Source organism: Carlito syrichta, unplaced genomic scaffold (genome assembly GCF_000164805.1).
Source record: "Carlito syrichta isolate Samal-C Ts95f unplaced genomic scaffold, Tarsius_syrichta-2.0.1 Scaffold314769, whole genome shotgun sequence".
NCBI lineage: Eukaryota > Metazoa > Chordata > Mammalia > Primates > Tarsiidae > Carlito > Carlito syrichta.
In genome coordinates, this window is record NW_007258865.1 from 193,485 (window position 1) to 220,452 (window position 26,968).

General features: G+C 49.6%; 1 protein-coding gene across 1 annotated transcript in view; it reads right to left on the reverse strand.

Annotated features, from left to right (window-relative positions):
- The window catches only part of FER1L6 (fer-1 like family member 6), a 119,964-nt gene that overhangs the window by 4,993 nt on the left and 88,003 nt on the right, over positions 1-26,968 (reverse strand). The window contains exons 31-38 of the mRNA XM_021719494.1: positions 24,119-24,246; positions 22,011-22,181; positions 17,329-17,489; positions 16,895-17,037; positions 14,176-14,264; positions 13,640-13,738; positions 9,931-10,172; positions 8,136-8,299 (exon numbers count right to left, since the gene is read on the reverse strand). Of these exons, the coding sequence (XP_021575169.1) occupies positions 8,136-8,299; positions 9,931-10,172; positions 13,640-13,738; positions 14,176-14,264; positions 16,895-17,037; positions 17,329-17,489; positions 22,011-22,181; positions 24,119-24,246 (1,197 nt within the window). The remainder of the gene's footprint in view (positions 1-8,135; positions 8,300-9,930; positions 10,173-13,639; positions 13,739-14,175; positions 14,265-16,894; positions 17,038-17,328; positions 17,490-22,010; positions 22,182-24,118; positions 24,247-26,968) is intronic.

Below are 26,968 nucleotides of genomic sequence, written 5' to 3' on the forward strand. Positions count from 1 at the left end.
TCCACTCACCTCAGCCTCCCAAAGGCGCGGGATTATAGGCTGAGCCACCGAGCCTGGCCACCTGGCTAATTTTAAGCACTTTTGGGGTAGAGACAGAGTCTTGCTATGTTGCCCAGACTTGTCTCAAACTCCTGGGCTCAAGCAATCCTCTTGCCTCGGTCTCCCAAGGTGCTGGGGTTACAGGGATGAACCACCGTGCCTGGCCCATAGTAATCATTCTTTTGGATGTTCAAATGGTCCTATTTGTCCTAATGAGACATCCCAGACTCATCTTGGGTTTTATTGGCCCTGGAGTCAGTCCTTCCCTAAAGATCCCTGGCTTCTTTTAGTAGGAGCTGGCATTTGGAAACTAGGACCCAGGTCCTAGGGGTCTTCTTTGCTGCTGGGTGACATACTCCTAGGCCCTTCAGTGGACAGAGCTAGATAAGATAGTTATTAAAAAGCCACGTGTCTGTAGTGATACCAACAAAAAAACAAAAGGCAAGGGAAAAAAAATTCTCCTTTGCCATCATCGGAAGTGACTCTTATCCCAACTCTTAATTCTATTTTTTAAAATCAAGGGTTATAATTAAGCATTTATCCTGTATTTTTGGGGAATGGGTGACTAATATATTTCCAATTGACTAGAGAAAGCTCTTTTTAACTAATGAACGACAGTTAATAAATGGAGGAAAAAGATACAATTAGATGAATAGAAGAAAAAAAAGAAATAAGGAAGGGCTAGAAAAATCATTTCACAAAACCAATGAAATAATTAAATTAATCAAGATCATCAGTAGTTGCTAAAACCATTGGGTGAAAGTGGCCAGTGGACTAGGACTCCCCACGATGCCAACATGTCACCCACCGGTTACCTGGTCATTGTGAGGGGAAAATGCCCCTTTATAGGAAAGAGGGCCTGTGCTTGCCAACATGAGCAAGAGAGCAGACATGGAACCATGGGTAGACCCCTGAGCGTGCCTCCCGGCCTGGTTCACTATGGAGTGAACAGTGTCATGCGTCAAGCATTCTTGCCAAAAGTGTGTAGCTGGAAACTGAGAAACCTGGAACTATAGCTAACTTCCAGTTCATAGGAAATATGGAAGATAAAGAATTTCAGTAAGTAACAGCAGGAGAGAACAACCTACACATCAGGCCCAGTCTCACCAGATAGTGGATGTCACGAGGAAAACATGTCAGAAGGCCAAAAATAAAACAGACCAAAGAGATGTAATAAAAAGCAACAGGTGAACCACAGTTAATCTTGTTTGCAAAGGAAACAGCTCAAGAGACACTTTGGGGGCGACACGGGCTCCTTTTTCTAGATGAAGACATGATATGGCGTAGGAATCGACTTCGATTAGGCCCTCTTATTGTCATTTATGGTTATGTAGGAGAATGTGTATGTGCTTAGGAGCTGTGTGGTGAAGGACTGGGGATAACGTGTCTACAACTCACTTTTAAATGGTTTGGTGCAAAGGTTTACATGCACACACCCATATACTCAAACACACAGGACAAATAAGAACGGCCAAACAGCAAGTGTTGGATGCAGGTGGGGGAATCGAGCCCAGTCTTTGAACTCTTCTGTATGCTCAAATTTTTTAAATAAATAAATATCAAACAAATCAATAAACCACAATGATTAAAAAGAAGCATTTCTATTTTGAGAACATAAAGAGCTAATCATGACATTGATGACATAATACAGAAGAATGCTTTTTATAATGCTGAGTGAAGCAAAATAAAGAAGACACTTTTTAAAATATGGAGTGATTACTCCCATGAAAAGATCACCATGGCCCATACAGAGAGAAAGTCCTGGAATTAACCAGGCCATTAGCAAAAGCTTTCTTTGGAAGGTAAGCGTAAGTGTGCCATTTCTTCCTTTCTACCTGTTTGTGTCCTTCAAATGTCCTATAATGCACATTAGACACTCTGTCTTTCAAAAATCTTCATATAAAATGCCTCCCTCAGTTTCTTCCAGACACTCTGCTCTTTCTGCACATTCTGTCAATGGCCTGTCATCTCCCAACCTCCACAGCTAGGCTGTGAATCTCGGGTGCTGGGAATGGGTCTCATGCTTGCTGAACCATCAGCACCAGCATGGGATGTACAGCCATTGCAGATGCTGACAACTGCTTTTCACACTAACCCGGAAGCACAGGGACCTCCCTTTTGGTGTTGGTGGCTGATGTCCTTGGGACATGCCTGGAATACCCGTCGATTTGTGAGGTTAACCTTTAGAAGAGACTTCCTGAACTCCACCTCTTAAAGGAGTGCTTGCTTTGAAGTTTGCTTTTGGTAAGGTTAACTGGGGTAAGGCATCTAACATGCGTTAGTGCGACCTGTCTCATGAGGATGACCATGTTCCAGAGATCCGCCCTCTCCTTCTTCCGAGGGTCCCCTGCAGCTGCGCCCTTGGGCTGCTTTCCATGCACTGTGGGGACAGTGAGGGCAACCACACTCGCCATTAGGAGCTGTGAGATCCTACTGGGGCAGCGGGTACGGATAAGCAGCTCTAAAAATAAACATGGCAGGAGGCAGGGCCGTAAAGAAACCCCTTCTTAGCTGCCAGTGCCTGAAACAAGAGAACAGTGACATCCTGGTAGCCTCAAAGAACAGGAGGGGCATGCACAGAGCTGGAACTTGAGGATGTCTGTGCTGGAACGCATGTGGGCTCCCAGTTCAATCACTCACTTTACAGCTGTGGAAACTGAGCCGTAGAGATCGGAAGTGCCCCCAAGAGAGGCAGAGGGTTTGCCCTATGCCATTTCACTCTGGGATCATCCACCTTGCTACAATGCTAGGAGAAAGTTGCTGGAGGTTTTGATGCTAAGTGGTGTGGGGTGGAGTCGTTCTGTGAGTCCTTGACTTTGCTACAGAAAGGAATTTCAGGGCAAGTCCAAAGTAAAGTTTAAAGGCAAAATTATGAGAGGAAAGCACATTCAAGAGAACACAGATGCCTTAAAGAGAAAGGACACAGGCTTGCTGTTAGCAGAAAGCTTGATATATTGTCTTAAAACAGTGATTAAACATCCTGTTTTCTAAGCTAAGAGCTGTGAGGGTTACAACAAGCTATTGATCACACGTTTCAATTCTTATCACTGTACTCTTTTTTTAAAAATTTGAGCTAGAGTCTCACTCTGTCACCCAGACTGGAGTGCAGTGGCCACTCCTGGCCACCGCAGCCTCGACCTGCTGGGCTCCGGTGATCCTTCCACTCAGCCTTCCAAGTAGCCAGAACTACAGGCGTGCGCTACCGCGCCTGGCTGATTTTTGATTTATTGTAGAGATGAGGTCTCGCCAAGTTGCCCGGGTGGGTCTCGAAACCGTGGGCTCAGGCAATCCACTCACCTCAGCCTCCCAAGGTGCGGGATTACAGGCTGAGCCACCAAGCCCGGTTTATCATTGTACTCTCAAGCTTATTTGTGTCACAAGGAATTCTTGAGAGAATGGGAAAAGTAGCTGTTTAACTATGTTTTCTCTGAGAACGCCTCCCTAGTTTCTCCGTACCTCCCTAGCGCCTTTGCTTATTGCTTGTGTGATTGACTGTGACAGCCTCCCCACAATTCAAGGTTAGGTCTGGCGTGCCTCGTCAGTGTGGGTGCTGTTCAGGTGAGTTATGTCCTGGTAAGAGGGTGCCTGAATCCCTGGCTATCCCATTCCTCATTTGTTTAACTTGCACCTGCCTAGGAAGCTCACTTGTCCATGTCTGGGCGATGCTAGCTGTGCCTGCCTCAGTGTGGCTGCCACAGTATGGTTGCTGGCGACTCAGAGGGAAGAGGACAGGGCAGCGGAAACACTCCCTAGGAAGTCACAGCAGGGCAGTTGGGACCAGGTTTCATGCCAAGGTCAGCCAAGGCTCCAACCAAGGACTCATGGGGTGGATGAGGATGAAATCAGTTCTTAGTTTCTCTTTGGGATATGTAAGGGTAAATGCAAGTTTTGGGGTGATTTTTTTTTTTGAGTTGGAGTCTCACTCTGTCACCCAGACTGGAGTGCAGTGGCCGCTTCCGGGCACCGCAGCCTCGACCTGCTGGGCTCCAGCGATCCTTCGGCCTCAGCCTTCCAAGTAGCTGGAACTACAGGCGTGTGCCACCATGCCTGGCTAATTTTTGATTTATTGTAGAGATGAGGTCTCGCCAAGTTGCCCAGGTGGGTCTCGAACCCTCGGGCTCAGGCAATCCACTCACCTCAGCCTCCCAAAGCACGGGATTACAGGCTGAGCCACCAAGCCCGACCGGTAAATGCAAGTTAAAAACAAGAGGCTTAATTCTCCCTGTTGACAATAGAGAAGAGATCCCCCCTCTTTTTTCTTACAGCATTTACTTAAGAAAATTTATAATTACAAGTATCTTTCTCTTTGAAATGAATATAAATCCTTTTGGAGGCCGATAGGCTTTTTGTCTTTAACAGTCAAGAATATCTTTTTGAGGATCTGAGAGCCATGTTCTGGAACTTAAACACTGAGAGAGCTTGCGTCCTGTCTCCCTGGGAGCCATGTCCTGGAACTTAAACATCAGGGAGAGCCAGCTTCCTGTCTACCGGTTTCCGCAGGAGGTACCACTCTTCTTCTTCTTCAACTTGTAAGACTACCTCTTGTCTGAAGATTTGAGAAAGTTGTTCTTCTTTGGAGTAAAGCTAATTCGGTAACAGAGATGATCACCCCAATCACCACGTGACTCTCGGATGTGCTATGTGGGGCAAATAGTGCTGAGAAGGCCTCTTGCTCGAGGACAAGTGTCTGCTTACCTTGGGAGCATGCAGGACACGGGTAACAGCTGCGCGCCTTTATGAAAGGGTGGAGTTTCCTCTGGTCTGCATCCTTTTAGCAGGTTGCTGGTGATGCACAGCACATTCTGGCTTAATGGTTGCTCCATTTTTTAAAGCTGGGTTTGTTTTTTTTTTTATCTTTTTACTACATTTGTGGAGAGGTTTTCCAGGTTGGGAGATTTCGTTTGATTGTATTTCCCCAACAGATGTCACCTCCGACTTCACGCCTACGGTGAAGGTGGCTTCTTTCTCTCAGCATACTGTTTTCTTCTCTTTTTTTAAATTTCAAGGTTGTAGGGTACAAGTCAGGATTAGGTACATAAGTGGTCATCGTACAGATGAAGACTGGGCCTCCCTTTGGTCCCCGCTTCGCCTGGTTTGGGATCAGGAACCTTTAGTGATGTTATGTGTCCTCCCACCCCCCACACCACCGGCCGTGTCACAGACTGTTTTCAAGCTTCATCCATGTGGGAGCACATGTCAGTACTTCATTCCTCTTCATGGCTGAGTGACATTTCACTGTATGGATTTACCATGTTTGGAACGTTTGTTCATCAGCTGATGGACATTTGGGTGCTTCGGCCTTGGAACTGCTGTGAATAATGCTGCCATCAACATTCACGCCACCGTTAAGCCTCACGTCTACCACTCACTGCTTTTGTAAAGGTCGTCAGGACCCTCCATGCTGTGAATCCAAGGGGCATCTCTGTTGTCTCTCATATCATCTCTCAGGGGCATTTGGTCTGGTGACCTGGTCTGTTCCAGCACATTTTTACATCTTTTACCTACATCTCTGCCAAATTCTCTTCTGTCTCATTCTCCGATCTTGACCCTCCCCTGTCCACGGTCCACACAGCAGTAAAGGGAGTGTTTCCTATGGGAGTCAGGCCCTCTTGCCTCCCTGTGTAACTAGGCGATGGCTTTCCTTGGAGAATGAGAGCCAAGCTCCCTGCCGTGGCCTGAGGCCCGCGTGGCCTGGTGGTGTCCTCTCTCCTGGACGGGCCACATGGGAGGCTTTTGTCTGTTTGTATTTTAGGTTTTCAAAACATCACACTCATGCTCCCTCAGGCTGCCACCTGGGGTATTTGCTCCATGGGGAACTCCTCCTCCCGTCTTTCCCCACGGCTCACCGCATTCCACTCTTCCATCTCAGCTTCGTTTCACAGCCACAGAGGACCTCCTGACTGCTTGACCACCACGGGGGTGGGAAGTCTCTGCATCAGGAGCGCCTCGACTCGGTGCCTTGCCCCCTGCCAGCCTCGTTCTAAGGAGGTGGGCGCTTGCTGTGCAGGACGGCTGTGTGCCTTTGTACGTGTGCGTCTGTGTGTCTGTCTTGGGCTTGAGCCCACAAGCTCTGTGATGACAGAGACCTTGTCTGTAATGCTCACATTTGATGCCCAGGGCCTAGCATTCAACAGGTGCTCGATAAATGTTTGTTGGATGGGATGAGGAAACAAATAAATGACATGGAAAGCGAAGGGTAAGCTAGGATTAAGCGAAATATCCTGAGGGTCCAAAGGCACTTGGCAAAATGTACAGGGACAGAAGTTACAAGAAATGACTGGATTATGTAGCCACACGTCCGTAACTGCTGCTGACTAACGCACAGAATTATGTCCAAAGATAAGCATTTGGATTCTGGACCCACAGCTCCCTGGGCTACATCCCGGTAACTCTGGTCAGAGGGCGGTCAGCCTCCTCCCGGGCCACCTCCTGCCACCCACACCATGGCTCCTCTACTCGGAGCTGCGTCCACCTCCGCCATCCAAGAAGTGCCTGTCATTGTCCTTTGTTCTTGGAAACCTCATCTCTGCAGACCCTGCTTGACCCCCGACTCCTCGGGCAGCTGGACCTGCTCTCGTCTCTGCGCCCTCCCAGCACTTTGTGCTTTGCTCATTTCGTGTATGGCTGGAGCCTGACGCATCTGTCCCCTCTCGCGGCTCTGAGCAATTGAGGGCAGAGGCCACGACTCATTCATCTCTGCTTTCACGCCCTCCAACAAAGATTGACGGAGCATCTACTGCGTGCTAAGCCCCGAAGTCCAGGCCCAAGCCCAGAGGCCCACATGTGGTCAACCCTCATGGAGTCCTCGAGGGGGATAGAAAGAAAGAGCTTAGCTGGAGTCTTGGCCTCTTCACCGATCCCACTCATGGCGGGGCGACACGGAGAATGGAGGGAAGAGAAACATCTCAGAAAACAATAAAACCCGTGAGCTGTGAAGGGCATCTCTGACTCACACCAACTAGACCTCAGAGCAAGAGAGACAGAAATAGGTCTCTGTCCACACCGGCTGGCAGATAGGGTCTGTCCCCCATGTGCTTTTGACAGGAGGTGCCGGGAGCAGAGGGGAGGACGTGCTTGCCCTGGGAGAAGACGCACTCACCCCCAGGGGAGGACGCACCCAAGAACGCACTCACCCTATGGGGAGCACATGCTCACCTCAAAGGGAGGACCCATGTACCCCAAGGGGACGACACCCTGGCCCCGGGGGAAGGACGCCCTCACCTGGGTGGAGGTCGCCATGGAGGACGCACTCACCCCAAGGGAGGACTCCGTGGAGGGACGCGCTCAACCCAGAAGAGGACGCATGCATCTTGGAGGAGGACCTGCTCATCTGGAGAGGATGCACGCACCCCAGGGGACAATGCACTCGCCCCAGGGCGGGACATGCTTGCCCTAAGGGAAGAACACACTAGAGAACATGCTCACCTGGGGAGAAGACGCACTGGAGGACACGCCCCAAGACAGGACGCACACACCCTGGGGAGAACGCATGCACCCCAAGGCTGGTGGCACAGACGAGCCCACCGATGGAGTCCCAGGGCTCTCTCAAGCCTCCCTGCCACCTAAATCATCCCTCCGTCCTTGCGGAAAGTTAACGAGGGGCTGAACGAACAGGAATAAGAAAGCTGCCTCCCAAGGTTCACGAAGGGCTGGGAGGACCCTCAACGCTCGCCCCGTGGCCCAGACCACACTGGCCATGTGGGGAAAGGGACAACGGCTCTTTCCGCCGTCATCCTCGTGAGGACATTTTAAAGGTTGGGCCACTGTTTACGCGGTCTCCCATCTGAGGGCAGAGGCAGAATGTGGTTGCCCTGGAGTTGATGCATAATCTGAAGGCATGTTGAAAAGATATGCATGCCGGGGACGTATGCTCAACCCAAAAGGACAGAAAACCGCCCCCACGCGGACAGCCATTGAATCAAGAGTGCCGAAGTGTGGTGGCTCACGGCACGTGGGAAGTTGACGTGTGTTCACTGAGAGCCCCTGCAGAAAGATCACATGTCCCTTCAGGACACTTGGCCTGAAGCTCAAAGCAGGACCCCTGGGAGCCGGGAGGCCCGACTGTCCCCGTCCCGCCTCCCACAGCTGTCACTCACCGTGAGCTCTTTGCTTTTGGCGAAAGGCCACCAGCCACGCACGCGCTTCTGCTGGAATATGGAGATCTTGCTCGCCTCACTGGCGTGCTCAAACTTGGCGAGGTCGCAGGCCTTGGCGGACTTGGCCGCTCGTGGGAAGCTGTTGAGGTTCATCTCCAGGGAGCCTGTGGGGAGATGCCGTCACGGTCATGGGGGGTTCCCTGGCGGTGGGGGCAGCCTTCCGGTCACCGTCCTCATGACCCATCCACTCGCTATCCACCCCTCTACCTCGCATTCATTAAGTCACCACCGCGCTGGCTCACAATCCAGCGCGAGGTGTCTGCTGTACAAGCATGACCAAGACTCTGTGGTGCCATCCAAGGATGAACCACATGACAGCAGGTGGAAGGGTGGAGCCACATCACTGAACCACCAGGCCTCGGTGCCGGTGTCATGGCTGCAGCCCCTCTGCCCCCTGGGCTCAGAGCCTGGACTCTGGGCCTCCGCTGCCCACCTTGGCACTGGCAGCCCATGAGGGCCCTGCTCTCCCCGCCTCACGCCCCTCTCCAGTCTCTAAACGCCTCCAGGGCCGGGACTCCTCCCCGGTCTTTGTACTGACTCCAGGGACAGAAAGGGACCCTTGGTGGAGGCTGAGGAGGACACTGCGGCTAGAGAGCTCCGTGTCTCTCTCCTGAACGACTTTTTCCTGTGGATGAATATTTGCGAAGCGTGGAGAATTCAGAGCATGCACATCAGCAAAAAAAAAAGTGAGAATGGGAAAATTTCCATAATTTTATCCCCCAAAAGCTGGCCATTACTTTGCTTAGTGATGCTTAGTTCTGTCTCTCTCTGTCTCTGTCTTTGTCTCTGTCTTTTTCTTTCTCTCTCTCCATCCCTGTCTCTCTCTGTCTGTTTCTCTTTCTCTCTGTATCTCTCTCCAGCCCTCTCTCTCCGGCCCCCTCTCTTTCTCTCTGTGTGTGTATGTCTCTGCCTCTCTATGGCTCTTTCCTCTATACATATAAACACACGTTTCACAGGACAGAGCTTTTTCACGTAATACATTCGCTCAACTTTCCAACTCATTAAGCCTTCCAGGTGTTTGTCATGACTGTGGGGTTACCACCTGGGTGCCACACGTGAGACACAGTGGCTTGTTCTTGAACTGCGTCATCACATTTGCAGCCCCACTGCTCTCTGAGGGATGTGGAATGACTGTCCTCACTTGCAATGAAGGAAAACTGAGGCACAGAGTGGACCAGTCATCAGATCAAATTTAACACCTTCTTAGCCGTGGAGAGAAGCTCAACTTGAGTCTGTCTGCACATGGCATGGTCTACCACATGTATGCAGCACCCTTATAGCCAATTCCTGTCAATGGCTACTTGGGTTGTTTCCAATTTCTTCCTATTTTTTTAAATCTCTCTCTTTTTTTCTTTTTTAGTTGGAGTCTCACTCTGTCACCCAGGCTGGAGTGCAGTGACACACTCACAGCCACCACAGCCTCGACCTGCTGAGTTCAAGCAATTCTTCCACCTCAGCCTTCCAAGTAGCTGCAACTACAGGTGTGTGCCACCATGTCTGGCTAATTGTTTTTTATCTATTGTAGGGACAAGATCTCGCCAAATTGCCCAGGCTGATCTCGAACCCCAGGCTCAGGCAATCCTCCGGTCTTGGCCTCTCTGAGTGCTGGGATGATAGGCGTGAGCCACCATGCCTGGCCTGAAATGGTCATTCCTACGACTAAATCAGATCCCGCTCTCCAAAAGCTGAGACGACACCCCCCGCACGACAGTGTCGTGATGAAGCCCCAGCTCACCCAGGAAGTCGTCGGAGGACAGCCTCTCAAAATCCCAGACCTGGAGCACTAGCACGGCGGGGGTTTTCCGCTCTGTCTTCTCCAGCGAGAGGATGCTCTCCCGCTTGGTGATGACCATCTGCTTCTCGGCAGGGAGGTACTGGAACGGAAACAGGAAGCGCCAGTTGAAGTTTCCCTCCCCGGTCAGGGAGTTGTAGTGCACGTCCGTCTCCTGTTTGTCGTCCTCCAAGCCCTTGAGCCACCTGCGGGGAGAGGGGGCACAGCTCACACACCCACAGTACACCATCCGGGCCACGGAAACTTGGGAGCAATTCTGCTCATTTCAAAGTAGTCACGGATAACAGTCTTAAAATTATGATCTAGTTAGATTCGGAAGGACATTTCCATTTTAATCTGAAAGGGGGAGACCGGGGTCAAAGCGTCTGCCCCAGAAACAGACTCATTCCCGGTCGTTTTGGGGAAATGTCTTCAACAGTTAGGGTGGACCTGACACCCTGTGCTCTCAAGATGCAGAATTCAGGAGCTATGAAGGAAAAGTGTAACAGAATTCCTGCCACCCTGGAGCCCTTTAGAATAAGATTACCCATCACAGTGAGGCCTCTGAAATTGAACGGATGCCGACCTGGGCTGTCAGGTCTGTCCTGGGCTAATGTAGACCTGGGCCGTCAGCCCTGCCCTGGGCGGGCATAGATCTGTGCAGTCAGGCTGTAACTGGTCCCTTGTCCTTGGTTCTAGGCCTGGATCTGTGTGGCTTGGAGGGTCGGAGAGTGCCTGCCCCCATCTGGGGTCCAGGCCTGGTTCTATCGCTTATTCACTGTGCAGCCACAGATAAACCATCCAACCTCTCTGTGCCTGGGTTTCATTTGTAAAATGGAAGCAATCACAGTTCCTGGTTTGTAGGATTGTTCTAGAAAGTTACATGGATGACATTGGAAAGGTTTTGGAACTCCAAGTCATCCATCATGGCCTTTCTTCTCAGTATCACCCGGTCTTTCTTCTCCACCCCAGAATACTCCATGGTTAATACGTTTCTCCCTGGTGCTTTATCCATGGAAAATGAACTAACTGAGAAAACAAGTACCTTTTATTCAAACTAATTGATAATCCCAAGCCACTTGCTTTCTGGAAGCAGACACCCCCCCTCCCCAGGGCAGATCAGGGATGTGAAGACTCTTCTCTTCACAGAGCGATGGCACTACTCGGGGTGGGGACCCACCGATTCACTGAAGATGGTGCTCACCCAGTCAACACATCTGAGGTGTCTTCCTGAGGTGAGAGAGAGCTGGATGTTGGGGCGTGCTGGGGAACACAGAGATGGACTATAGCCTCATGGAGCTAGAGACATCGGGGGGTGCGGGGGATAGGGTGGATGACAGAAGGGGCAGGAAGGTGTGCAATGGCCCCTGAAGGAAGGGGGGCGAGCCCTCAGAAGGGAAGCATGGTCCCTGAGACCAGAGAGCTTGGGGAATGTGCCATGGGATGAGGCTGCAGAGATGGGAGAGGGCGGTCATGGAGGATGTCTTACGGCACATGAAGGATCCAGATCTCTGCCCAGAGAAAGTGGAAAGTCGCGGACGAGTTTTGAGTACAAGGCTGGCATGATTTGACTGTGTTTTGAAAAGATAGCTCTTAAGCAGAGATAACAGTTGCTGGAGGGCAAGATGACTGTGGAGAGACCCATCGGATGGCATGGGTACTGCGAGGGTCCCAGTCAGGGACTACGGAGGGAAGACCTTGGAGGGGCGTGGTAAGGGCGGAGAGGCGGGCAGCGCTGAGGGTGGAATGGACAGGGTGGGTGGTGTGTGAGAAGAAGGGCAGTCAGGGCGGAAGAGGCCTGTGGATCTGAGGTTCCCAACACCGCATGGACGATGGTGCCAGGCCCGGAGATGAAACCGTCTTGGGCCGTATGAGCATCATTTTGGTTTCAGACTTGTTGAGTCTGAGGTGCTTGTGAGAAGTCCAAGTAGATGGATGCATTGGGAACAGGAGTTGTCAAGAATGGAAATGGAAAGATGGTAACTGAAGCCACTGGTTACTTAAGTCACTTTGTTGAAGGGAAATGTTAGATGAAAATGGCAGAGAGACAGAATCGTGTGAGTTGAGAAGCAGGGCTGGGACGAGGCCATGAGCGTCCGTGGATGGATGGGGGACAGTGAGCTTTCAAAGAGCACGGACAAGAAGCAACCAGGGGGTAAGAGGAAAACGGGAAGCGTGGTTTGCTGTGGACGTTACAGAAAGACAGTGTTTCGAGAAGAAGGGGTGGTGGCTATGTCAAGTGTTCCTCGGGGGGCAATCAGCTGAGGACGGAATTAAACCACACAACCAACACGAGGCCATTAGGTTGAGTGCGTGGAGAGCCCTGGCCCCTCGGTAAGAGTTGCTTTGGCGGCATGCTGGGGAGGAAGCCAGGCTGGGGTTGGCTGGTGCGTGAGTGGCTGGTGCAGGAGGAGGCGACGAGGACAGACGTCTCCTGCAGCACACCTGACTAGCCGGCACTCGGAAAGTCTCAATCTGAGCTCTCCCAGAATACTCCATGTTTCTGGCCATGGCAAAATGCCTTTCTCAGGACGTGTTCCTCTTCCCTGAATTGGTGATCAGACAGCAATTCCAGAGGATCAAAATTCTGCTTTTAAGGCTCATATTTATTTTGGCTCATGCTGCTTCTGTGACTCTTTTGCAATAATTTGGCTCACACCTACATTCTTATTCTGAGAAAATGAGAATTCTGAACCACTGGACATGGCATGACTGACAAATACATTGATCGCGTGCGTTCTGAAGACAGAGTGTTTCTTGTTTGGGGAAAGCAAAGCGATATCAACTCGAGGCTGAGGTGGGCTCGCCACTTCTGAGATGCGTTTTAGCCAAGGCACAGATTCAAGTCGCGTTTTCTTCTCTGTCACCTCATCCCTCTCCCTGACTGGTGGCCAAAAGGAAGCACAGCCAGGATGCAGGACAGAGATAGAAAATACAGCGTCTGAGGTCAGCATTCTTTTTTTTTTTTGAGTTGGAGTTTCACTCTGTCGCCCAGACTGGAGTGCAGTGGCCGCTCCCGGCCACCGCAGCCTCGACCTGCTGGGCTCCGGCGATCCTGCCGCCTCAGCCTTCCACGTAGCTGGAACTACAGGCGTGCGCTACCACGCCCGGCTAATTTTTTTTTATTTTCTTATAGAGATGAGGTCTTGCCTGCCCAGGCGGGTCTCGAACCCGCGGGCTCAGGCAATCCACTCACCTCAGCCTCCCAAAGGTGCGGGATTACAGGCTGAGCCACCGAGCCTGGCTTGAGGTCAGCATTCTTTTTATCGGGAGCAAGAAGGAAAGTTGAATTTTTCAGCTTCTGCATTCACTTTACAATCTGCTAAACAGATTCATCTTTCATTAACGGCTGCATATCTCTCTGCTTCCTTCAGTTAAAGGGTCGATAGATGATGCATGTCACTTAATAAGTTTAGGTACCCACCAATTAGCCGAAAGATATTCATAGAATAGGATTTCCTCACAAAAATATTTTCATAAGATCATGATTTTTAGCAACATGGCCAAAGAAGGCAAATACTTGACAGTGAAAGTGTCGTCTCCAGCAAAGTAAGACAGGCTCCTTGTGCGGGCTGTGAGTGCACTGTCCTCCAGGACCCAGAGATTTGGTCAAGATTGAAGGAGGGGTAGAAGGGAAGAGAAGGGAAGATTGGTTGTTTGTTGACGGTCTTACCCTTTAACATAAATGTCACTTGACTTTTGGCCCGTGAAGATATTCTCGTCCTCCAAAACGACATCTTCGGTGTTCCAGATAGTCACTCTCAATTCATACCTGGGCGAGAGAAGGCAGCATCGGGCTGACGACCTCGAAAGCCGAGTCACCTGGTGTCTATGTGGCTGCAGTATTGCTTTGGGGGTACCGGCCCCTCAATTTTGCCAAGTTCAGACATGGCAGCACTCAGGGCCTTGGTTCCGTCAGAACCAAGTGTTCCAGCAGGAGACTTCAGACTCGCCAACAACATGAACTGCTCTGAGCAGACCCTTCTTCTACCATCCAGCGTTTTTCAGCTGAGGAAGCTGAAACCCAGAAGCCCCTGCCTTGACCGGGACCACCACTACCACCGCCGCCAGCACCCGCCCCTGCTGTAACTGGCCGGGTGAAACTGAGGCATGATCCCAGGTGACCCGCCAGACAGCAGATCAAGTGTCACGATCCGCTAGTCCCTGCCGTGGTTTCTGCCCCTGAGAGTGGGGCTGCAGCTGACCTACCCTTTGGGTCGCCTTGGAGAAATGTCCACAGGCGGGCCAGGCTGAGGCATCTCCTTGGGAAACATGTCTACCCACATCTGCAGGCGGCCCTTGTTGAAAAAAAAAAAAGACCTTTAAATTTGGGAGAGCGTGGGAGGCATGGGTAACTGAGCATTCAAGATTTTAAATGACCCCTTTACTAGAAATGGGTATTACGGGCTTGGTAGCTTTATAGACACTTTTAGTATATTTGCTGACAAAAACAGAGCTTACTTTTTTCCCCTAGGAATTAGAGTATCAAGAGCAGGCAAAGGGCAAGCAAACCCCTGTTGAGCACCTGCTAGGTGGTAGACACAGTGCCACGAACTTGGCAAACTTGAGGGGGTCTCCTGAACTCTTGCAATACCCCCAGGTAGATGGTCTCACTCTTATTTGGCAGATGAGAAAACATCTTGCCCGTGCTTACGGAGGCAAGAAGTGGCAGAGTCTTGATTGAACCCTTGCCCCAGAGACCCTGCTCTTTCTACGGACGCCTAAGAATTTAAAAGACAGCAATATCGTCTGTCATGAGGATCACGTTTCATTGTCTCTGATGTACCTGAGCATCCATTCTCTCTGTCAATGCTCACCCAACCACGTTTCTGCTCTACACATATAGAAACCGAGGCTCAGAGAAGTCCGCTGAGTTATCTAAAGTTCTGGGGCTAATTTGTGGCAGAACAGGGCCTCTGGTCCATTGCCCGGAGCGTCAGGCTTCCGGCTTTCCCACTGCAAGGGATTTAAGAGCCTGCGTGGGGAGAAGGCCTGGTGGAGTCCATGCCCAGCGCTGTTGTGTACATTCTACGTTCACTGTCAGCTCAGGCAAGAAGGAAGAACTCCACACGGGGTGGGCTGAGGGGGGAAATTTTATAAGAAGGAGGTGGGGCTTCCTCCAGGGCTTGAAAGAGATGCAGGACTTGGATGAGGGAGGGGTTTTGGCCAGGGGAAAGGAGGCTTTTCAGGTGAAGGGGGAAATGTAAGCAAAACTTTAGTATTTAGGAAGAAAAGAACAGATTGAATGGAGTCCTAGAGGAATGTGGGATTTTTTCTTCTAAAGATACATTAATATTCACTCTAAATCAAATAGCCACATCTGACCAGCAAAATGAAGGATTCCAGTAACCAAAAGATTTCAACATCTTGTAGTGAATTTTGGAAACCAGTCATGATTGCCTTCATCGGATAATGGGTTCCCTTTCCAACAAGCCCAGGTCCCGGGTCTCCACCTCCCACCCCAGGGAGAGCAGGGGGGGTGTTCTGCCCCATTACAGCCAAACTCACATGATCTGCCCAAGTTACAAGTTGAGTGAGTCCTGAGCTGAGACAGAAGTCAGCATGGCATGTGGAGGGACGCAAACCACCTGGGTGACGTCCCTGCTCTGTGCCTCACCACTGAGTAACTCCCAGCAAGTTACTTACACTCGCCAAACCACAAACTCCTCGTCTTAAAAGGCGAGGGCCAAAATAAGCCTGTTATGAGGCTCTACTAAGGAATAAGCGTAACGAGACCCTAACACCCCTGCTTGTCTGGGAAAATCTTGGAGTGTGTCCCTTGTACCAGCTCAATAATAATAATAATAATTATTATTATTACTACTACTAATTAATTTTTTTTTTTTTTTTTACTGAGACTCTACCTGTCCAGGCTATTTTATTAAAAAAATTTTTAAAAAATTCTTTTTATTATAAAGATGTGGGGTACAATTCAGGGTTAGGTATACACATGCTGATTATGCAGGTACCCTTGTTGATGAGGTGTGCCCCTCCCTCCCCTGGCAGTTTCCCTCAACTGCCAATCCCACTCCCCGCCGACAGTTTCCTACTACTGCCAATCCCTTTCTTACAGTATTATGATAATGTTCAAGGTCCGCTTATGAGTGAAAATATAGGGTACTCTGTCCTTTGTTTCTGTGATAGATCACTGAGGTTGAGCGACTCTAAGCCCATCCAAGTTGCTACCAAGTCCATATGTTTTTCCTTCTTTATGGATGCATAATATTCCACTGTGTGGAATCTAGTCCAGCTTCAGTTCAATTATTAAAAGCGCCCTTGCTCACCCTCGAGATGCCTCTAGTTTGGACAGACAGGTCTGTGGTCATCCTAACTGCGCAAGTTGGGGCCCTAACTGCGTCAACAGCCTGCATGAAGGGCCAGGATCGGCTCTGAACGAGCTTGTCCTAGCCCGCTCTCTGGCTTTCTGTGCCACACAACTGCTTCCTGCCAGTTCCTCAAGGCAAGCCACTGCCTATTGCTCCTTCGGGACAGCTGTGTGTAGGTGTGGGGGACTGCCACATTGTGCAGCTACAGATCGATTTCGGACGAGGTCTCAAGCGTATCACACGGGTTTTGAAGTTTCTCGGGTGTTAAGATAAAGACAAAAAGGACCAAATCCAACCCTGACTCCAGGCAAGCGTTCCTCAAACCTGGCATTAGTGACATCTTAGACTGGGCGATTCTTGGTTGGGGACAAGCCGTCCTGTGTATTGTGGGATGTTTAATTGGTGGCATCCTTGGCCTCTGCCTACCAGATGCCAGCAGGACCCCCACCCCCTTGTGACAAGCCAACACGTTTCCAGACATTGACAAATGTCCCTGGGGGACAAAGGTCAAAATGAACGAAGGCCCATGAGATGCACTTGCAGGTCAAAGCCACATTCCCTGTGACGAGCCCCCGCTGGGGCCAGGCTGTCTTGCCCGCTACCTGCTCCATGCCCGGCTTGTCCTTGTGGTACAGTGGCCGAGTTTCTATGTGCTCGGGAACCAGCCGACACCCGACTTCCGGGATGTCCTCCCAGGAACGTAAGACCCTGAGGGCCAAGTGTTCATAGGACTCCACTATCTCCTCTGTGAAAAGAAAGAGACAGACAGGGACTTGTGATGGCTGCCAGATGCATTTTAAACCCATGCCTTAAAGGCTTACTTCAATATACCAGGAAGCAGGAGAAAAGACAGGGGAAGAGAAAAAGGAAACGGAGAAGCTGGAAAGAGGTGCAGTCGGCGTGGAGGGATGGGAAGGAGATGGAACGTCTGGAGAGAGGGAATGAGACAGGATCAGGGAGTGTGCATTGCTTTTGCCGCCAGAATCAGGAGTTTCAAAAGAAGTGCAAGCCAGCTGGATGAGTTGCAGGAAGTTACCAGTGTCCTCTTCAGTGAAGGCGGTTTTTCCAGAAAAGACCTGGTTTCCTATCTGTATTTTCCCAGGGCGGAAGTAGGGCCCGTTCAGTTTGTTGTCTTTGCAGAGCTTGGCGAGGATTTCCGTGGGCTTGGATGTGTCTCTCCAGGCATTGTAACCTTCTCTGAAAAGTGGACGGAGGACACATGGGGTGAGCCTGTCTTCTCCCTGGGGGACACACTTGAGGTCCTTGTTAAAAGAACCACCAAGAGTGACCAGCACGGCTCCAGCCAGACTGAACTTGCTACTTTATGTACTTGGGGCTCCTGTCTTTGTTTTGTTTTCTCTTTCCTCGTCCTTCTCTCTCTTTTAAGTCCTCTGCAAACACGGTTTGTGCGAAAGACAAGACTTGAGCAGCTTGACAGAAAAGCCCTCTGCAGCTAGGCTTTTGTTTTTTCTTTTTAAATAATATATCTAGCCGGGTATGGTGGCTCTTGCCTGTCATCTCGGCACTTTGGGAGGCAGAGGCGAGAAGATTGCCTGAGCCCAAGAGTTCGAGACGAGCCTGGGCAACTTGGTGAGACCTCATCTCTACAGTAAATCAAGCAATTAGCCAGGCTTGGTGGCATACACCTGTAGTTCCAGCTACTTGGAAGAATGAAGCCCCTGAGCCCAGCAGGTCGAGACTGCGGTGGCTGTGAGCGGGCCACTGCTCTCCAGCCTGGGCGACAGAGTGAGACTCCAACTCAAAAATAATAAATAAATAGACATAAATAAATAATATATCTTCCTTAAAAAAACAAAACACTTGAAGTGAGATCTGCATAACAAAATAACCATTATGAAGTTGTCGACCAATTCGGTGGCATTTGGTACATTCACAATGATGTGTAACCACCACCTCTACCTAGTTCTAAAAAGTTTTCATCACCCCAAAAGAAAACCCTGTCACCAGAAAGCAGCTGCCCCCTTCTACTCCCCAGAGCCTTGGCAATCGCCAGTCTGTTTTCTGCCCTTGTGCACTTTCTTGCAGCTCATTTTTGTTTAGTTTTTGTTCTGTCCCTAGAAGAGCAGCTTATTCCAGGAGAGAAGCCCAGCTCATCCTTTCAATCTCTGCTTCTTTCTCCCTTCCCTTCCCCTACCGAAAATCCTGTATAGACTCTCGACACAGACAAGGATTCTCGATGTGTTGTTTCTCTCATCAGCGATTGTCCTGGTGGTGAGTTTCTAAATCTCCCCAACCCCCTTTCCCTTAAAAACTAGCTTTCTGGTTAAAAATTATTAACTTGCAATGAAGTGTTTCCGCAGAGCCACGACCAGGATAAGCTTGGTGTCTTTGTTCACTGGAACACCGAACTCATCGAATTTCCCTTGTTTCATTTTTTAAAGAAATCAAAACATGGCTTATAAACCACAGCTATAAGCCTAGTTTTCCTACATTGTGGCAGAGACGTGAGGATTCTGGGAAGGTGGTCCAAGCCAGCCCCGGAGCTAACCCCTCCCTGCACGCCATCCCTACCCTCCCAGCAGCAGGTATGCTTGTCATGTTTTAAAAACTTTTCAGCGAAGAAAGGTCACAACTCCCCTGACTAAATTACCCTGAGCTGTGGCAGGTCCCCCGCCAGAAAGTTCTCCTGAACAAAGGCTGTTCCATGTTTGCCTGTGACTTTCTTCCTCCATTTCAGGGCGAGGACAGCTAACCACTCTCTCTTTTGGATTCAAGGGGTGCATGTGCAGGTTTGTGACATGGGTATATGGCATGATGGTGACGTTTGGGCTTCTATTGAGTCCATCACTCAGGTGGGCGTGGCCCCCAGCAGGTGGATTTTCAACCCTGACCCTTCTCCCTCTCTGCCCGCTTTAGGAGTCCCCAGCGTCTGTCATTCCCTTCTGTACGCCTGTGTGTATTCAGTGTTTATAAGTGAGAACATGCGGTATTCAGTTTTCTGCTTCTGTGATAATTTGCTTGGAATGATGGTCTCCAGCTACATCCATATTGCTGCAAAGGACGTGATTCTGTTCGTTTTTATGGCTGTGTATATTCTGTGGTATACATATTCTACACTTTCTTTCTCCAGTCCACCGTTGATGGCGGTTCTGGGCTTTTGGTATTGTGAATAGTGCTGCCATAAACATACACGTGGAGATGTCTTTTTGGTAGAGTGATTTATGCTCCTCTGGGCACATACCTAGAAGTGGGATTGCTGGGTGGATGGTAAATCTACGCTTAGTTCTTTGAGAAATCTCTAAACTGCTTTCCATAGGGATTGAACTAGACTGCATTCACACCAACAGTATCTGAGCGTTCTCTTTTCTCTACACCAACATCTGATGTTTTTTGACTTTTTAAATTTATTTTATTTTTCTTTTAAAGGTGTGGGGTACAATTTAGGGTTAGGTACATCAGTGGTCATCAAACAGGTAAAGTTTAAGCCTCCCTTTGGTTCCTCCTTTGCCTGGTTTGAGATCGGGTACCCTTATTGATGTTATGTTTTTTGACTTTCTAATAATAGTCATACTGACAGGTTGAAACGGTACTGCATGGGAGTGTTGACTTGCATTTCTCCGATGAGCTGATCGGCCTTTGAATAGAGCCTCTCAGGTACTTGGAGAGCCATGGAAACACCCCAAGAGGCTTCTGGATTCACCAGAGATCCAAAACTCAACTAGTTTTCTAGGGTCAGGGAAGAGGCTAGAGAGAGAGAGAGAGAGAGAGAGAGAGAGAGAGAGAGAGACTGAAATTCATGGCATGGAGAAGATGGGCTCTGGGACTTTATGAATGGGAGTGTAGATTGGGACAACCCTCTGAAGGGCTATTTGGATGTATTCAACATCCTTAAAATGGACATTCCTTTTAATGAAGGAATCACATCGATGGATGAACACTGAGTGAGCTATCAAGAATTGTGCAGCGGCATTTGCATGGGAACGTGAGTAGCAGCAGTATTTATAACAGAATAAAGAAGGAAAATATAAATGTCCTAACATTCAGGAAGGCATATTGATTGCATCATTTTATAATAAAATAAAGTCATTGGGATAAATTAATTAAACACTACCGAGATATTAAAATAATGATTATAAACATATTTAATGATGTAAAATTCTTGGGATACAGGGCTGTGGCAATGAGCTGGCTACACAACTGTGTGGAGAACACAAGTCCAGCTTTGAGGAAAAGGGGGTGAAAAGGTGCTGAAAGGAATCCCGCAAGAATTTTTACATGTGTTATATCCGGGTGGAATAATTTGAGTCTAGGTTTCTAGTTTTATATTTTTTACTGGCTGAAATTTGTAAGAGTTTTTTTTCTTTCTTAAGATATCAGCTACACCATACTTTTTTAAGAAATAAAGTTGGTAGTCTGTATTTTCAAATTAAGCAGAATTCAAAATATTTCCAAAGAGTGAGAGTTAGGTCCATTCTGCCTTCGTTTATAAAAGGAGAGAACACCTTGAGGGAATGAGATATTTTACATTTCACGCAAATGGCTTTGTTAGCAAAGGCACACGTGAGGGCAGCCACGACTGGCTGGGACACTGGCATTTGTATCGCACCGACCATTCTTCTTTCAGCACTGCTGCCCTCCAGGAAGCCCTGTCTCCCAGCCACAGCCGATTGAAGGAGCACATGCAGTTCCGCTCTTGACTCCTGAAGAGCCTGCCCTTGGTTTGAAACTAGAGGTGCACCCCAGCCCCAGCAGCCTTCAAGTGCACAAAGTTTCCCCAAATCAGCCCTCCAGATGAGAGCCCTCTTGAGATATTAATGCTGAGGCCAGACCGGCCTTTCTAGAGACAGACAGTTGGGATGCAGAGTCCAGAGCCTCAGAACACCAAGTGTCTCCAGAGCCCAGGAGGCCACTGCTTCAGTACACAGGGTTTCCAGAGCCCGGGAGACCACTGCCTTGGATCACCAAGCGTCCTCAGAGCCCAGGAGGCCACTGTCTCAGAACACCAAGGGGACCTAGAGCCTGGGAGGCCACTGCCTCGGAACACAGGGTCCCCAGAGCCCGAAGGGCCACTGCCTCAGAACACCAGTTGTCCCCAGAGCCCAGGACACCACTGCCGCAGATCACCAAGGGGCTCCAGAGCCCAGGAGGCCACTGCCTCACTACACAGGGTTTCCAGAGCCTGGGACACCACTGCCTTGGATCACCAAGCATCCCCAGAGCCTGGGAGGCCACTGCCTCAGAACACCAGGTGTCCATAGAGCCTGGAAGGCCACTGCCTCAGAACACCAAGGGGACCTAGAGCCTGAGAGGCCACTGCCTTGGAACACAGGTCCCCAGAGCCCGGAGGGCCACTACCTGAGAACACCAAGGGTCGCCAGAGCCCAAGAGTACACTGCCTCTGAGCACTATTTGTCCTCAGAACCCAGAAGACTACTGCTGCAGATCACCAAGGCCCCAGAGCCCGGGAGGACACTGCCTCAGAACACAGGGTCCCCAGAGCCCAGGAGGCCATTGCCTCAGATCACCAAGGGTCCCTAGAGCCCGGGAGGCCACTGCCTCAGAACACCAAGGGGACTTAGAGTCTGGGAGGCTACCGCCTTGGAACACAGGGTCCCCAGAGCCCAGAGGGCCACTGCCTCAGAACACCAAGGGTCTCCAGAGCCCAGGAGACCACTGCTGCAGATCACCAAAGGGCCCTAAAGCCCAGGAGGATACTGCCTCAGAACACCAAGGGGCCCCAAGGGAGGAAGGACTCACATTTCATACTGGCTCTGCAAGCCGCAGATGGCGCGGTGTTTGCTATAGAAGCGGTTCTCCAGGTCGATCTTGGTCTCACCAATGAGGTCGTCTGTCCCGATCATGTCATGGTCATAGATCAGGACGGAGAGCAGGGACTCCTTTGGGAATGTGGCTTGGATCTCGAATAACCTGTGGTCCAAGCGGAGGCTTCAGAAGTCACCATTCAGGGTCACAGGGAACTTCTCTCAGCTTTACTAGCCCACTGTTTATACTAACTCACTAAACGCTCAGCAACTCAGTTAATGCTTGGTGGATATTTGTTTGGTTTAATTTCTCACTGAGGGACAATCAATTTCCAACTCCTTTGTCAGTTTCCAATAGGCAATCGTCTCCCCTTTCATGGCCATGCCTTGCAGTCCTCAACGCGGAGGGCGGCTCGACAGAGAGGAAAAACCTCAAGTTGTGGTTTCCAGTCCTGGCTTTGGATCTGCCACTTCCTGGTTGTAAAACTCTGGGAGAGTTATTTCATCCCTTTCAGCCTCCTTATGTGTGTGCGGATAAATATGTCTCCTTTATAGTTTAGCATGGGGCTGTGTGCAACATTGTTTTTATGAAACACACGTTTTCCTTCCAGGCATTCAACTGGTGCCCCATACGTTGCCATTGCCCCGCCCTTCCATTGCTGCTTTATCAGCAGATACTAACTAGATTTATTTTAAATAAAACCCTGTTGAGGATGGGAAATCATAAACACATGGACTCTGCAAGGCTTGAGCCCTTGAGAACAGAGTTTTTCTTTTTTGAATCTCTGCATGGCTGGGGCCTACACTTGGTCTGCAGAAAGTACATACTACATCATGTTTCCTTGGCAGCCATCAAAGGCAGTGGTGGTCACACCACGGCAGGGGTGATGCAGGTCACCCTGGACCAGGGCAGCACGGGCACACTTCCCTGGCATGGTCGCTTTAATCTTCCTCTTTAATCTGGACAGGCAAGAGCACTGATGCCTCATTTTCTCAGGAGCTGCAAATGTTAAGAAGCTCATGCTGATCCAGTGTCAGAGAGCTCGAAGCATCACAGGCGTGTACCTGAATTCAAGCGGGGCTGATGGAAGCTTCATCTCACGCCCTGAGCTACTCAAGAAAAAAAGAAATTCAACACACTTCAGATGCACCCACTACTGAGATGATGGCCAGGGAAGAGGCAAGGGAGCGGATGCACTTTGAGTCTGCGGGGTGCTGGAGTAGAGGACGTACCAGGTGCCTTGCACGTTTAATCCCCTAAAGGAACCTGAGAGTCAAGTATCACTGTTGCTGCTTTATAGGTGGAGAAAATGGGATCAGAGCAGTCAAGCCATCTGCCTAAGGTTACTCAGCTTGTACATGGTGCAATGAAACCCTGGCTGCCTTGATACCAGCATCCATGCTGCCAGGGGCGCCAACATAAGTGGAAACCCCATGGGTGGACCTCTGTCATAGGATGGTGAGGGTGCAGGGAGTCATAATGTGGGACACACGCTGTCACCGGGCCCGCAAGGGTGCAAAGTTGCCCTGAGCTGGAGAGTGCCCAGTGCGTCCACACACACAGAAGCCATGGGTTCTTACACTTTGCAGGAAAACAGGACACAGCTGAGGGACGTAGCTCGACTTTCTAACCTCAGGGGTCACCTCAAAAGAGCAACAGAATGACATGACGGAAAGTCTTTCTAGCAGGAGGCAAAGGACACGCATCCAGCCCCTCCTCCTCCCATTGTGAATTGCGTGAGCTGGAATGTGCTTCTTAACCTCTCTGGATCTTGGCTGCTGTGTATGTAAAAAGGAAATGGCCTCAGTATCCAAAAGCAGGAGGCTGAGTCCATTGCCCCTTCAAGGTGTCTCTTGGATCTCAGACCAAATGCCCGGGGGCATCGCGGGAGGAAACTGACCCTGATCCATGCACTTATGCTCAGTGGGCTGCTGACCAGAACAGAGGTCAGCATTTCACCTCCTGCCACCATGTCACCCAGGTGCATGCACGCGGACACACACACACACACACACACACACACACACACACACACACACACACACACCAGCCTCCACAGTAACACAGCAGGACAGCACGACACAGCCCTGCTGGCCGCTGACCTTCCGAATACCGGGTTCAGCTGTTTGGGGATGTATTTGTCCCGGTCTTTGATTTCTGTTTTTCCAAGCTTGACCACAATGTAAGGGTCTGACTTGCCATCGGGATCAGCTGGGCTGAGATTAAATGCCTAGGGAGAAAAGAGAAAAGTCCTTGGGTTCAGTGGTCCTCAACACTGACTCCACACAGGAGTCACCCAATGCCCGAGTTCTAGCCCCAGAAGTGCTGATTTCAGGACTTTGAAAAGTTCCCTGAACGATTCTGGTGCACAGCCAAGGTCAAGAACCACGGTGTTAGCATCTCCACTTTTTTGTTAAAAGAAAAAAGTATTGGCCTTGTCTAAGTTCAGCCTTCTCTGGCGTCATCTCCAGAGGGAAGCAGCTCTCGACACAGAGTAAGGAGAAACGTGCGGGACCAGAAGGCAGGAGGCATGAGTTGAACTCTGCCTCCAGCTGTGTATCTCTTTATGACGTTTCAGTCCATGGGCTGCATACGTGAGAGTGGTCCCATGAGATCATAGTAGAGTTGAAAACTTTCTATCATCGAGTGACGTAGCCATTGCAACACTGCAGGGCAACGCTTTGTTGGGTGTTTGTGGTGATGCTGGTGTAAACAAGCCCACTGCCCTGCCGGGTGTGCAAAACTCTGGCACAGACAACTCTGTACAGCAGAGAGCACTTGGTCATGACAAGAAGTGACTGTGCTGCTGGTTTATGTGTTTAGAATACCATCCCTTTCATCATTATTTTAGAATGTACTCCTTCTACTAATAATTAAAATCAAGTTAATTGCAGAGCAGCCTCAGGCAAGTCTTTCAGGAGGAATTCCAAAAGAAGGTGTCGTTGTCACGGGAGATGACGGCTCCACGCATGTCACTGCCCTGAAGACCTTGCAGTGGGACAAGAGGGGTCGACGGTGATGTTGACGGTCCTGGCCCCGTGTAGGTCAAGGCTCATGTGTGGGTTTGTGTCTTCATTTTTAAAAAAAAGTGTAAAAGGTAAAAAAAGAAAAAGTTTTAAAAACAGAAAAAAAATGTAGAGAATAAGGATATGAAGAAAGAAAATATTTTTGTATGACTACATAATGTGTTTATGTTTTATTTTATTTTATAGATGTGGGTTACAATTCAGGAGTGTTTGTGTTTTAAACTGTTATTACAAGTCAAAAGTTAAAAAAGTAAATTTATAAAATAAAAAAGTTACTGTAAGCTAAGGTTAACTTTTGATGAAAAAGACAAATATATTTTATGAACGTGGTGTAGCCTAAGCGTCCACGGTTTCTGAAGTCTACAGGGCTGCACATCGTGTCCGAGGCCTTCATACTCACTCTCCACCAGCCATCGCCCACCCAGGGCAACTTCCGTCCTGCAAGCCCCGTTCGTGGTAAGTGTCCTAGATGGGTGAGCCATTTTTCACCTTTTCTTCCATATTTGTACTGTTCCTGGTCTGTGTGTAGACACACAAACACTTCGCAGGGAGTTATAGCCGCCTGCAGTCCTCAGGCGCTCTGTGCAGGCCTGGAGCCAGGAACAGCTGGTTGCACCACAGCCCAGGTGGGCAGGAGGCTGTGTGGTCCAGGTGTGTGTACGTGCATGCCACAGTGTCTGCACGGCGATAAAGTCGTCTACACGTGGTTGAGGGACGCATGACTGGATTTCTATGCAGTGTGAGATCTTGGACAAGTAACCTCTTCTCCCTGAGGTCTATCTAGAAAACCGTGGGTGGGCCTGGAGGGTCCTCCAGAACTAACGTTCTCTGAATTCATGGCCCTGTCAGTCCTGCATCCAACGGGCCAGTCGAATGATGATCTGTCTAGAGTGAAGTTTGATTCCAGACAAGCTGGGCCACAGACTACCAACAGCAAGTACTTTCTAAGGAGAGGCCAAGGGAGGGGACAGAGAGGAGTGATGTCAAAAAGATGGAGAAACCCTGCAGCGATGAGGCTGTGTGAAAAACAACTGCATCTTAACAACTGTGTCCTGCAGACAGATCCGCATAAGCCCAAGACGCTGCGTGTTCAACGATGTTCACTGGAGAGCTAATGGCCCCAAAGTGTAAAGGCCTATTTTATCCATGACTCGGGAAGAAACACAATCCAGAGTAACCCCTCCCCGTCTCCACCCAACTTTGGTTCCCTGTATCGCAGTCATCCCTGACACTGATCCTGTGTGTTTCATCTGTTCCTTTGTTTATTTTTGTATCTTCCCAAGCCCCACCCCACTCCCAACCAGCATGTCATCTCCACGAGAGAAGGGTGCAGTCTTGTTCATGACTTTACCTCCAGGATATAGAACAGGGTCTTCTTCATATTCATTGAATGAATGAATGAGTGCACGAATATTACATTCACTCAAGAAAAATGCTATGCAGTCACTACAAAGAATGGAGAGGGCCTATGTATACTGATCTGGGAAAAGGTCCAACATATCTTAAGTAAAGCCAAAAAAAAAAATCAAAACAGAGATGGGGAAATTTGATTTCTTTCTTTATGCAAGTTTTTAGGATTTTTCTATGTTTTAGTTTTTTTAATGAAATGTTTTACAATTAATTTATTTTTAGTTAATTAATAAAAAATGAGTGCAAGAGAGCAAACCACACAGAGTCGCACTGCTAGAAATGTCGATGAAAAGCATCGACTGTCACTGCAGTGAATGCGTCCTACTTCCTGCAACTCAGGGTTGCTACCCTCTGACTCTTTGTTCAAGTTCCCCGGCTCTCAAGTTCCAGCCCAAGCCTTCCCTCCTCCTTGTTGCCTCCTGAAAAGAAACCTGATCTGTATCTCTGACCTTGGTCTACGGGGTACAGGACACACCCAAGGTGTGCAGTAGACTGGCCGAAGGAATGCACGCGTTG